The 14167-nt window shown below is 37.6% G+C and overlaps 1 protein-coding gene across 12 annotated transcripts in view; it reads left to right on the forward strand.

Annotated features, from left to right (window-relative positions):
• Nucleotides 1–863: 863 nt before the first annotated feature.
• Nucleotides 864–14167, forward strand: part of ptprt (protein tyrosine phosphatase receptor type T) — a 280622-nt gene continuing 267318 nt past the window's right edge. For all 12 annotated transcript variants that reach the window (XM_016457210.1, XM_016457211.1, XM_016457213.1 and 9 more), the window contains exon 1: nucleotides 864–1223. In XM_016457210.1, the coding sequence (XP_016312696.1) occupies nucleotides 896–1223 (328 nt within the window). In that variant the 5' untranslated portion in view covers nucleotides 864–895. The remainder of the gene's footprint in view (nucleotides 1224–14167) is intronic.

A 14167-nucleotide genomic window follows, 5' to 3' on the forward strand; every position in this document is an offset into this window, starting at 1 on the left:
ACATACACACACACACACACACACACACACACACACATACATATACATACACATACATATAAATGAAAAAACATAAGCAAGGATTCACTGTCTTGATGCAAAATGCAGAGGGGATTGTGTGCAGTCAAAAGTTGTGTTACAGCTACAAAAAGCATTTGGGTATTTGAATATCAAACCAGGTTCCATCTTCAAATGAATTATGCTGTCTGTCCATCCATCCATCGTTGTAATTTTTTTAAATCTGTCATTCTACCTGAAATGTTTAAGATTATTTCTATCTATCTATCTATCTATCTATCTATACAACATGCACTTTTTCAGAATATAAAATAATCACTGTTAGATACTATTATAGTACCATTAATGACATTATTGTACACTTTTGGCCATCTTAGACATGGTTACAGCATTTCTGAACCCATAATACCCCAAAATACCGTCTGATTAGGCAGCACACTAGGTTTTTGGCACACAGCCTTATCTAATTTATTACTTTTAATCACCCGTAGTTCATGATTTGAACCGCTGGTATGTTCCACTAACAAAATGTCCATATAATGTATAGACATGTATTTTAAGCAGTCTGTCTGTTTTTTGATAATTAAAACTTATGTTTGTGAAATATTTAACATGATAAATGTTCTTGTACTATATTTGAAATACTTGGTTTGATATTTTATTTAACACCACAGCATTCATACATTTTTAAGTGTGTCTTAAGTGTCCACATACTTTTGGGGGGCCTCTGTATGTAACACCGTGGAAAACAATGAAACTAGAGTGGTCTGGAACCTCTTTCACTCATTGCTCAGGGGTGTTGAATTACTTTTAGGCACCGCGCAAGTGCGCACCGTATCGCGTAGTGCACCAGAAGAGCGTCTCCAGCGCACGCCGTATGTGTAAACCATTACTTCACCAGTATTTCTGGCAGGCAGATCTAGGGACCTGGGGGATATTGGAACCCTCTTCTCGTTCATTCGCACCCACTCTCCTCCCCACACACCCTGTCGTAGCAGTACAGAAAGCCAACAATCAGACAGCTGTCGACTTGCGGCTGGAGTCGCGGCGCTACATCACCGATGCCGGGAAACCGTCAGCTCTCCCGCGCGCGAACGGACAGCGAGTATGTGAAGTAGTGACCGCGAGAATGGACCAAAGGAACTACTTCGCCGTTCTGCTGCTTGTTTTTCATCTTCAACTCACATTTGGGGAGTTCTTTCCAGGCAAGTTTGCATTCTGCTCTGTATCCTTTTTGCCACTTTGCGGAGGTTGGCGAGCTCTGAATGCCGTAACCCAAGACGGGATGAAACTTTAATAATTGTATCTTGTTTATTAATGACGATGTTCTGACGGGAGATGTAACTTCATGTTATAACGTTAATGTTGGATGCATACGAATTCCAGAAGATCTGGTGTTGCTTTATTTATCGTGTATGACTTTTCATAGTCAAATCATAGCCTACTTTTTAATGACGGATCTGTATCGTTATTTACCTCAGTTCTTTCATGTGTAGACATGGATCTCATTTTGACCTGAACGATGACTTTAAAAGTATTGTATTGTATTACATTACAATACATTACGTTTATCATATTTAAAATGACTATGTGTTAAGGCTATTCTATGCTCAAGCTGTATATTTATAAATGACACCTCAGACTGGATTTAAAAAAGTTTACTCAGTCAATAATTCATACTTAGTGCGCTCATAATTAAAACAGCTGTTGGTACTTTGTGACTGCGATAATTAATTGTATATTTCTGCGTCTGTCAGCGGTCGGTTTGGGGAACTGTTGAGCACGGCGATTAGATCTTAAATAGTCTCGTATCGAGTGAGGGAATCGGTCACCGTGTCCGTGCCGCTGTGAAATGGCTGCAGTTCATCTCTCCGCCGGAGGGTGGCGCTCTGGGCACATCCAAACCCTGAACCACAGCATCACTGCTTGAATCGTGGGTCGCTGAGAAATTGTCCGGAGAACAGGAAATATTTATCCGTTTCTTTTGTTTAGGACATGATACATATTTTTTTGAAAAGCATATTTTCTTTGTCGTAAATAACCCGAGGCGTTCAAATACAACACAGAAAAGCTGAATTATAACAATAATGATAGACTTTATAGCTAATTGATAAAGAGGATTTCTGAAAAGAACCAAGCAAGTTTTCACCCGTTTGGAAGAACTTATAGCCTGTAAGACAAAATAGAGAACTGTCCATTTTTATTTTTACCTGAAAGATTAGAAAAGTCAATTATTTTTCAAATAGCCGTTTAAATGTTTAAACAAAACCAAGAAATTCTAGAAGAAAAAGTCTTGTACATTAAAACTTAATTGATGCCTTAAATTTAAATAAAGTGATACGTTTCTTACACTTGTTCACTTTGAATTGAATTACTGATGTAGAAAATTGAGCTGAATCTCTGACAACTCTTACAATTAAGAACAATGGCAGAAATGTTAGATGGATGGAAACAAAGGTGTTGATATCACAATGGGGATTTCGCCACGTTATTTGTAATAAATGATTAAAAAACAGAACAAAAAAATATTTTAATCAATAGTTTATTAAGCATAAATGTTTAATTATGCTCTTTATTAATTCGGTTTATTAAGTTTACTAATTATCACCCATGCAGTGTTGTTTGTGCATTTCAGCTTTTGGCTTGAGGTCTATGTGTTAAAGGACTAACACTCAGACAATAAAGTTAATCAACAGACAACCACAATGGACACATATTAAAATAGAATTAGCTAATTTACTCCTGGGCCTTGACTAATAAAACCAGGATAATTTCACAGGACTTGCAGAAATATCTATAGGCTTTGTTTGTTTGACACATATAATGTGCTGTTGACCTGTTGAGCAAATACGATGTGCTTCTGTTATATCTTTCATGGCTTAACATGTTTATTTAATAAGCCCCCAGACCAGTGTTTTAAAATGGCTTTTAGTGTCATGCCTGTAGCCTGGCTCTTGTTGCGAGGATAATTTGTGTTCCATTCTATCTTTGCTTGTAATTTTGGCAGGGCCAACAAGACTTTCTCTGTGCTTCAGTGAACAGCTTGACAAGTATAGGCCTATCTTTATTCACCAGTCTGAGGAAATGAAAGCAAGGCTATCAACATAAAAAGACACTAACAAAAAAGTACATCTTTTCTTGGATGTGGTTCTATGGTGGTACTGTATTATTCTTTGAAGCAGCATTTACATTCTATGGCATGTGAGCATGGTGGTCATTTAGTGCCATGATATATATCAAAGCATCATGGTTTTACTGTCTAATTCCATTATTGTACCATGAGAGCCTCAGGGAAAATGGGACTAAATGGGGATGCTTCTATCACATTTATTCCACATATCGATGGACGTCTCTTATACTTTATTGACGTTTACTTCATTTAAAAGCTGTTTTGGTATGCAACTGGTGCAGTAAGTCTACACGTTTTATGCCTATGGGCGAAGCGGTTGATTGTGCTGTAATTGATTTAAAAGTGGCGGTTATCCCACTGAAAGATTTCCATTTGGCATTTAACTGAATATCTTCAGCTGGCAGCAGAAAGACAAAGAGGGAAGACCTGACATGTCTGACTCTCAGCGTTTCTTGTCATTTTCCTGTCATAAGATGTCATGCTTTCAGAACGGTCTTCTCTGTAAAAGTTATATGTCTTCGTGTGATGAGAATATGAACTTCTGTGGCAATGTACAGTACCAGGGTATGAGATGGTAAAACTATGATACTTTGGTATACACTACCAGGTTAAAGGTTTGGATACACCTTCTCACTTTCTCATTTTTATTATGACTATTTTGCCCATTTTAGAACGAACAAAAACAATATTATTGTGTTATTTCATGTAGTGTTCCAATATTTCAGCAAAACGTGTTAAATGTTACATTGCATATTTAAACACTATTGAAGAATTCACATGTGTGTTGGACACTTCTTGACTGCTTTTACTTCACAAAAAAACAAAACAAAACAAAAAATGGTATAAAAAAAATACAAAAATAAAAATAAATAAAAAGTATATATTTTTAAAAATAGAAAAAATGTAAAATTTAAACGTATTTATATTTTGTCTTGAAAAGTAATTTCAGGCAAGCAGAAGCTTTTATACCAAAATGTTTTTAAGATCATGAGAAACAAGAAAAGAGAAAAGTGTGTCCAAACTTTTGACTAGTAGTGTATATTTCGGTACTATATTCAAGTACCATGGCATTACCTTAGTATTTAAATGTACTTCAAAGAATATCATCGTATTACGATTGTACTTTTTGCCACTCTTTTTGTTAATGATAACATAAGCTTGTTTGAGAATGGAGCTTTCTTTCTATAATGTAGTCTTTAATTATTTTAGGCTGTTTAACTTCACCATTTAGATGGCAAAAAGGATTTACCGAACAAAATAAATAATTCAGTTGTATCAAAAAAAAAAAAAAAACATCTGTAAAATGTCTGGGGCCCTGTGATGAAGAGGGCCCTCTATGTTCCTGTGATATAGCTTAAGTTTATTCACTGGAGCCAGAGGGTGAGGCGGCCCACCCATGTAAATTTATCCCCAGGCCCGGTCTGTTTTAGCAGCGGCATAATAATTTATTGCAGGGCCAAGTTAGTTTATCTAACTCTTTTTTTATCTTAACGTTTTTTTTTATTTGCCTGGCAGAATTTTTTATTTCACTGAGGTTGCGAGGAGACGTCTATTATTAATAAGAATGATTAATTAAAACTAATGAGAGATCATATACCCTGAGGGAGCTGTGGATTTGTCTCCCTCTCTCTCTTTGTCTGTCTCCTGCTCTCTGACAGCTACTCATTTGCAGCTCAGTGAAGTCTCTTATCATCCGCACACTGACAGACTAATAGCTAATCCAGAAACTGCCAGACTACTGGATAATCCAGTCCACCCAGTGTGTGTTTCTTAGGGCTTCTAGATTAATTTTCATATCCTTGAGCATGAGGCATTTAGGAATTCATATATACCTCTTTTTGCACAATGTTGCTTCTTTTCTAATATTTTCTGTTCATCTTTCCCTTTACTATGTCTTTCTGAAGGACTGACTGTGTTTCTTTGAGTGTTTACTGCTGTAGTTGAGGGATTCACTTATTGCATTCACTTATTATTTTTATGCAATTAACCCTCGTACCTTTGAATGGATTGTATATATGTTTATGAATTCATATGCAGTCATATGATTATTATTTCAAAATGTCTTAATAAGATCCATTGTTTTTATGGAACCCTCAAGTATAGATCAAGAGTAGGTCATAAATCTTTTTCAGGCTGTCACCCCCTACATTTTATATAATAGAATAGAATGACAAACAACTAAGGTAGTCTGGCAATTATCTCAAACCAATTTGTGTGTGTGTGTGTATATATACACACACATATATACGCACACACACACACACACACACACACACACGCACACACACACGGCCGGGTTTCAGCGCTCCACTCTTGCCCTCTGACAAGCTGTCACTCAGCAGCCTGTTTAGTATTCGAGCGAGAGTGAGAGAGAGAAAGGAAGACTGTCAGAGGTGTTATCTGCATGACTGTGCTGGTCTAATCCTCCCCACTTATTCTATTTGGCTGACTAAATGACAGCTCAATACTGGAGTGTGGGCCAAGTCCACTATAAATGAGATGTCTCCTTCTCGTACTGTACAGAGAGCGAAAACCTGTGGAGCAGCCATGTTTAATATCCGAGGAGTTATTCGGAGCCACACTTAGTCAGTATTTAAAGTGGTAGTTCACCCAAAAAGGAGAAGTCTACCCTCTTCAACTATTTGATGTTGCTCAAACCACAAAGAGAAATACTTTTTTGTGGAAAACAAAGTTGCTTTCTCATAAAGTGAAAGTGAATCATGTAATATAATTAAATAATAAATAATAATAAATAATAATATTTATTATAATTATTATATTTATATTATAATTATTAACATAAAAAATATTATATTAATTAAATAAATAAAAAATCTCCATTTGACAGGTGGTCAAGAAAAATAAGAGGGTTTGGTGACCAGCACACACACACACACACACACACACACACACACATTTTAATGGATTTCTTTGTAATGATGAGTGCTTATGAATGTTCACATTAAGATAGAGAACGCGTATTCAGTAATTTCACATTGATTGCATTTGACAAGATTTGTCTTAATAATTGAATTAGGCCTAACTGAAACATTTGCTTAAGATGCACAATTATGTCTACACCAACACTGTCTACTTCCTCAGTGTGATATCTTTTTGAATGTTTGCCAACACTCTGATTTACACACATTAGAAATGGCAGAGATGAGCCTTGAATGCACGGTCCAGTGGGCAAAAGCTCCTTATAATGAACAGAAAGCTCATTCCTTCTCCAACCACTTTGTCTGAGCCCTTGAATGAGACACTTCACCCATGTCTAATGGCTGCCCCGTGCTGTAACCCCATCTCTCTCCGAGTCAAACAAGAGTAAAAAGTAGTAAAAAAAACCTGAGTAAAAGTGAGAAGGAATGGCGAATGAAACTTAACAGGAAAGAAAAATAGTTTTAACTTCATTGAGAGTAATAGAGTGAGTGAATTCTTGCCGAGGCTGGCAGGGGGCTAAATGAGCAGGCGAGTCTGAAAGCCTCACTCCGTCGCAACTTGTATGGAAACAAAACGAGTTGCCTTACTGTGACAGCTTCCTGTTTTGTTGTGATTGCCACTCTAGACCGAGATGGAGAGCCTGTCTGAGGGGGTGGAATAACAATGCGAGAAATCAGGGAGAAATGAAACGCTGAGAGCCGCAACTGAGAGATAGACAGAAAAGAGCGAGGAGGGAAAGGGGGAAAACAAGTGGACGAAAAAATGAGACACCTGAGAGGACCAACAAATGACTGCAAGGGCTGTCGGGACATAATGGATTACACACACACACACACAGACACACACACACACACACAAAAGTGAATCATGTAATATAATTAAATAATAAATAATAATAAATAATAATATTTATTATAATTATTATATTTATATTATAATTATTAACATAAAAAATATTATATTAATTAAATAAATAAAAAATCTCCATTTGACAGGTGGTCAAGAAAAATAAGAGGGTTTGGTGACCAGCAAACCAAAAGAAAAAAAACAGAACATACAGAATTCATATTTAAATAGTCTTTTTGTTAGGAGAATTGTAAATGCGTGACCATGTAGAGACAGAAATGACATGCCGTCGTGTAAATAAGATAAATAACATAAGGCTTTTTAGTTTGAATGAATGAATGAATGAATGTAGGGATGTCACGGTATGAACATTTCTTATCACGGTTATAGTGACCAAAATTATCACGGTTATCAGTATTATCGCGGTATTGTTAAAATGTGCTGGAGATGTTCAAAAAGTACCGACACATAAATCACTTAAAGTTTTATATTTAAAAATAAAAAAACTACAAATAAAATGACTTTTTGTTTGCATACTCACTAAAACAATAACATTACCAATGATGTTCGGATTTTAAATGACAAGTTGACTGACAACAGTTTAATAGCATGTTGAAATATCTAATGTAAATGTTCAAATAAAGCTTTGAAAAAGTTTCATAAAAAGGTAAACCTTTATATTTCAAAATCAACAAACCACAAATAAAATGACTTTTTGTTTGCATAATCACTAAAACAATATCATTACCAATGATTGTTTAGATTTTAAATGACAACTTGACTGACAACAGTTTAATAGCATGTTCAAATATCTAATGTAAATGTTCAAATAAAGATCCACATAAGATTGTTTTTCATCAACTGGTCAAAATTTACAGCATGGCATGCAAATTCGGTCCGTTTTTGGCCAGATATAAACTGCACACAGGCTGAATGTAAATATAAGTCTCTGTAAATCCAATCTCTGACAGCAGGTGGTGCTTATGGAAAAGCTGAATTACAGCTGTAATTCTGAGCCGGCGTCGCCTCCTCACTCGGACTATCCCGCCCCCTCACTCAAGATGAGTGTGAAAATAGATTTTATTTATTAAATATAATGGCTTATTTAAAAAAATACAGTTGCCAAATGCATAGGCTTTCTAGCATTAATATGATGCTACTACCAAAGCAATATTTTAGGACAGTCCGTTTCACAATGTTGCATTTTAATTGTTACATCTGACACACAAACTTTCCACGCAAGCTGTTCAACTAAGAATGTAGCACTACTGAGTAAGCAAAAGGTATGATGAAATAATTATTTAATGTTTAATAGAGGGCTAGATGGTCGTAGTTAGTTGATTATTTCGCTGTATAGTTATTGTTTGTTGCTGTTCATGTTGTTCTAACTTAAAATGATGCATCTGTTAAATGGGTCGCAATGAATGTGTTATGTCAGGGAATTTGGTTGCAGTAAGCTTGTGTTTCATTGTAAAGCAGACACAATTAAGTATTTCTGGTGGTTGTGGTGGTATCACTTGTCTGTATTTGTGGTAAAACTGCTGCCTAAGACATTATTTCCTGGATGTCAGATTTTCAAATTTGTTGCCTATGTGATTTTGTTTTATTCAATAGCTACTCTGCCATCTATATTTGCTAAGTACCTTTTACTTTGCGCCATAGTAGGCTCATTCATTCAGAACACATTCCACTGCGGTACTTTTCCATTGTACACCACACACCAGCTACAGGTGGAGAGGAGAGAGAGTCATAGAGCCAATCAAGTGGATGGGGATTACTAGGAGGCTACTATAGACAAGGGCCAGTGGCGGCAATTTGGCCAGGACACCGGGGTTATACCCCTACTCTTTTACGAGACGTGCCATGGGAATTTTTAATGACCACAGAGAGTCAGGACCTTGGTTTAACTTCTCATCCGAAGGACGGTGCTTTTTGACAGTATAGTGTCCCCATCACTATACTGGGGCGTTAGGACCCACACAGACCACAGGGTGAGCACCCCCTGCTGGCCTCACTAACACCTCTTCCAACAACAACCTAGTCTTCCCAGGAGGTCTCCCATCCAGGTACTGACCAGGCTCAACCCTACTTAGCTTCAGTGGGCAACCAGTCTTGGGCTGCAGGGTGATATGGCTGTGGCTGTGGCGCCCCTGTAATATAATGGAAGGGGAAACCTGGAATTTATAAAAATGACCCCATTCAAAAGTTTACATACCCTTGAATCTTAATACTATGTGTCATTTCCTGGATGATCCACGACTGTTTTTATATTTTGTGATAGTTGTTCATGAGTCCCTTGTTGGTCCTGAGCAGTTCAACTGCCTGCTGTTCTTCAGGAAAATCCTCCAGCTCCTGCACATTCTGCGGTTTTCCAGCATCTTCTGCATATTTGAACCCTTTCAAAAAGTGACTGTATGAATTTGAGATCCATCTTTTCAAACTGAGGACAACTGAGGGACTCATACACAACTATTACAAAAGGTGAAAATATTTACTGGTGCTCAAGAAAGCAACAAAATGCATGTAAACTTTTGAACAGGATGATGATGTGTAAATTCTTCTCATTTCTTCTCATTTAGTACTGGACTTCAGAAGTTACTTAAATACTTACATGTTTCCCAGAAGACAAAATAAGTGCAATTTACCCATCCAATTTAAAAAGTTTACACCCCCCGTCTCTTAATGCATTGTGTGGCCTTCTTGAGCATCAGTAAATGTTGTCACCTTTTGTAATAGTTATGCATGAGTCCCTCAATTGTCCTCAGTGTTAAAAGATGGATTTCAATACAGTCTTGGGTCAAAATTATAGATTTTTCTTTTATGCAAAAATCATTAGGATATTAAGTAAAGATCATGTTCCATGAAGATATTTTTTTTTGCACCCTCAGATTCCAGATATTCAAATAGTTGTATCTCGGCCAAATATTGTCCTATCCTAACAAACCATACATTAATGGAAAGCTTATTTGTTCAGCTTTCAGATGATGGAAAATAAATCAATTAAAAAAAAATTAACCCTTATGACTGGTTTTGTGGTCCAGGGTCACACACACACACACACACGCACGCGCGCACGCACACACGCACACACACACACACACACATATATATAATAAGGTTTTTTTGGTTTGCTGGTCACCAAACCCTCTTATTTTTCTCGACCACCTGTCATATAGAGATTTTCTTTTTATTTAATAAATTCCATATGGATACAACGAAGTTCCAGCCTACCTAATTATTATTTTGTCTTTTTTTTTCGTACATGCATCTCTTTCTCAGATAGGTTTTTGTATAATGTCATTGATGTTAAATTAATTAAGCATGTGACTCTGATCTAGTCTTATGCTGAGAGAGAACATGAAAGCGAGATCTTCCACTCTTCTTTCATTCATTTCTCCAGGGCACAAACATCCGTTCCCCTTCAGTCAGCACTCTCCAGCAGGGTCATGCTCATTCAGGATGGGCAGAAGGACCCTCTCTGATGTCCAGGGTGTCAGGGGATTTAATGTGTGATAAAAAATAATTATATGTTTCTACTGTGTGTGCAAGGACGGATTTACAGACATTCTCTCTGAAAGATTCATGAGAGTTTAAGAGGAGAAAGAAAGAGAGAGCGGTCGAAAGAGACACTGCTCCTGTGGGAGAAAAAAGAGACAATGTCAAAGAGAGACAGAGAAGAGAGGAAGAGTGAGGAAATTGTAATGAAAAAAAAAAATCCCAACAAAAAAGTACCACAGAACTACTACAGCTAAAGATATATGTTAAAATGAGAGAGAGAGAGAGAAAATCACGTTTTATATATAGTTGCATTGTGCATTAGGACACAATGTGAAGTGTTCACTGATATGAGGTGTTTTGAAATGTGAACCACTTCGCAACTGCTCAACATTTTATAAATTACGGCACTTGCTTAAAATATTTTTTGGATGGAATTAACTATCTGGCCTGCTGTTCTTTTTATTCACCTCTGTGTGGGTTGGAGATTGAGCTGTTTTGTTGCCGTAGCATGTCAGGCTCAATTACAGCGTCATTAAAGAGACACAGGCTCATTTGACGCCCCATCAAATCACTGTCAGTCTCCGTTCAGGGCTGCCATCGTAACGCTCTCAGATTCAATAGAGCAATAAAGAGCTTTGGACAAAAACAGCGAGGGACTCATTTGAATGTGACACCTAACACCTCTCTGTCATGAGTACAAGCAGGGGATGGATTTCTATTCACGGCTGTAAGTGTCTCAAAGAAAGCATGCTAAAAGATTCCCACTTAAACCAAAGCAAAAAAGAGAGGAGGGAGAGAGACAGGAAAGAAATCAATAGATGCTTTATAATTATCACTCAAGTTAAGAGGTGTCATTAGGCACAGAGTGAATCATAGAAAGGGTATTGTTAATAATAATATTAATAGCAATAATAGTTCTTTCACCATACTATGTAGTCAGTGAGCTTAGAAAAATGGACCTGTTGTAATTGATGTCGTGTCACAGCTCGACTTATTTTGGGCTCATAAAAATGGCCCTTAAAATTAGACTTCAGATGTGGAACTGTTATTTTTTAAATTAATAATTATGCAATTAAGTACATGATGATGTGTAGTATTGTGGATATACACGTAGTGAGGTGCCTGCAATGTGTACTTGTACAATACAGCGAGGCCTTGAGTGTTTTATTGCTAATAAAAGTAAAACGTTTTCATTAAAACATTATTTTGTTAAGCAAATGCATTACTATCCTCAACCCTCTACGGACACCTTGGCAATTGAATCGCCATTGGCTAGTACATTTTTTTGTTTTCTCGCCAGACTGAAATACTATACTATACTATATATTAGGGCTGTGCGATTAATCGAAATCGAATCGAAATCGCGATTTGAGACGTTGCGATTTCCTAATCGCAAAGCCTGCGATATGGACGCGATATTACTCTGTTCCAGAGCATATGCATGACTGCCAGCCTTGAGTTGCAGTCTTACTAACCAACAGACTGAGCGCACCTCAGTTCTCCCCAATCAGCACTGCTCTAGCCAACTGCGTAAACACCCACCATTTAAAAAAAACAAAAAAAAACAAAGCGGGAGAGAGACAGAGTGGGATTATGGCGTCTACTGGGTCAGATCGATAGTTAGGCAAATTAAAACTAAAGAAAACCGTATGCAACTTAAGCATCGAAATGACAGACAATGAACAAAAAAGCTAATTTCCAAGAGCTGCGTCACAGCGCAAATCAAAAGCTCCCGTATCGGTTCTGTTTTCAGTACTGGCGAATAAAAGATACATTCTTAGATGTTTTTGTTAGTACGTGAACGTTATCTTACACATTTTATCTCCCCAACAGATTAATTTGAAATAAGTTTATGATGCATGTTCGCTATTCCCAATTCAGAAGAGCGCACACACAGCCTGTGTCTGTGAATGCTTCTCATACTCGCTCCTCTCTGCCCCACGCGGCGTTTAGTCGCCCAGAGTGAAGATTTAGTCACATATGCGAGTGATTTACTCGCAATGTAGAGGGTTGATCCTTTCCCTTCCAATTACATTTAGTCACAGTTGTTACTATATTGGGTTTTTAGAATTCTTGGAATGTTATATTAACCAATCAGCATTCAGGACTGGAACTATTTGTTTTATAAATGTATGTGCAAAAAGTGCACTTCTAGCAGGGCTGTAATGCTACATTCAAGTCATGTGATCGTATTTATTTGTTGAACCACATCATAAAATCTGTTTTGCATCTGTGTTTACAGTGTGTCAATTAAATAACGAGGGTGGAAAGAAATTGTTATTGATTATAATACGTTGTAATTGTCAATGTTTATGGTATAATATAGTTTGTATGCACGCGTTCTGTGTTGTACTGCTGATGAAGAACAGCAATAAAGCTTGCCACTAGTCATTTAGCCGGTTTATGAGGCGCCAGGCTTGTGTGACCAAACTGCATTTACCATCATTCTCAACAGCAGCATGAAATGCACAGATAATCCATCAATTACAAATCTTATGAGCATCCTTTGCTCCTTATTTTGTTGCAGTAGTGCTAAAAAGCTTTCTTTGTTTGTCAGTATGGGTAAAAGGAAAAAAATGCACAATGCATTTATGAGTTCTGAGCTTGTAAGTACGAACTTCCCAGGAGGACTTGATCACAGCAGAAACTCACTGTTTGTAAGCAGGATTGAATTGAATCGGGCATAGATGTTCCTCAGAGAGGGAATTAGGGATGGAGGGGTTGAGATAAAGAGGATGAGGCTAAGGTTTTCTGGCAGAGGGTTATTCAAGAGGTGGATGAGAGAGAGAAAGAGGAAGGTGTTGGCAGAATGATTCAGACGGTGCAGATCTGGAGAGCTGAGCAAACATCATATAACTGGTATTGAGAAATATCCTGTCCTTCTGTTTACTCTACAGTTTTCTCATGGAGAGGAACAAACTCAAAGAAACCTGCACAGTAGGGCTGCACGATATATAGTTTCAGCATCGAAATCGCGATGTGCGCATCCGCGATAGTCACTGAATACTGATCGTAATTCCGTATGGACCAGGTACCAGGGTTCGAAAAGCAGGTGATTCTTGGATTAATTGCAAAGTTTAACCATCATACAATGAAGGTTCATTAGTTGCATATGTTTTGGGTCCTGTCGGTTTAAACATTCAAGCGATTTTAAAACGTTAGAGCGCAAGAAGGCGCGAAATAGAGCTCAATTATGAACACACACGCTGTTTTCTTTGCTCACACACAGACAACGTGTCTACACTGGACGTGACAGCTGTCGTGTCGCAACGCCCCGCGCCGCAACAGCTAAAGTCTGTCTACACTGGACGAGACAAAGTGACTTTTGCAAATAATTTGAGCTTTGTGTCAAAACGTCATTAATAGAACGCGGCATCAGTTTACTGTCGGGATTTGTCGTGTCGCGCCGCGTCCAGTGTAGACAGCATCACTGATTATATGGGTTCTATAGTATTTTGTCGCGTCGCGCCGTGCCGCTCGCGTCCGGTGTAGACACGGTGAGAACCACGCAGATGCACGTGAACACCAAATTCCGTTCACTTCTGCGTCTATTTGTGCCTGAAATGACACATACGTGCGAAATTATGTCAAAATGCATGTCTCTGCAAGTATCCTTGTAAACACAGTTGCTTATGGCTTAGGTGAAGGTAAACAATTGAGAAAGAAAATGGATGTGTAACAGTGGTTCACAGCAGTTTAATGTTCCTGTTGCTTTCTGTGTCATGAATGTTAATC

The sequence above is a fragment of the Sinocyclocheilus anshuiensis genome, unplaced genomic scaffold, assembly GCF_001515605.1.
Source record: "Sinocyclocheilus anshuiensis isolate Anshui unplaced genomic scaffold, SAMN03320099.WGS_v1.1 scaffold447, whole genome shotgun sequence".
Taxonomy (NCBI): domain Eukaryota; kingdom Metazoa; phylum Chordata; class Actinopteri; order Cypriniformes; family Cyprinidae; genus Sinocyclocheilus; species Sinocyclocheilus anshuiensis.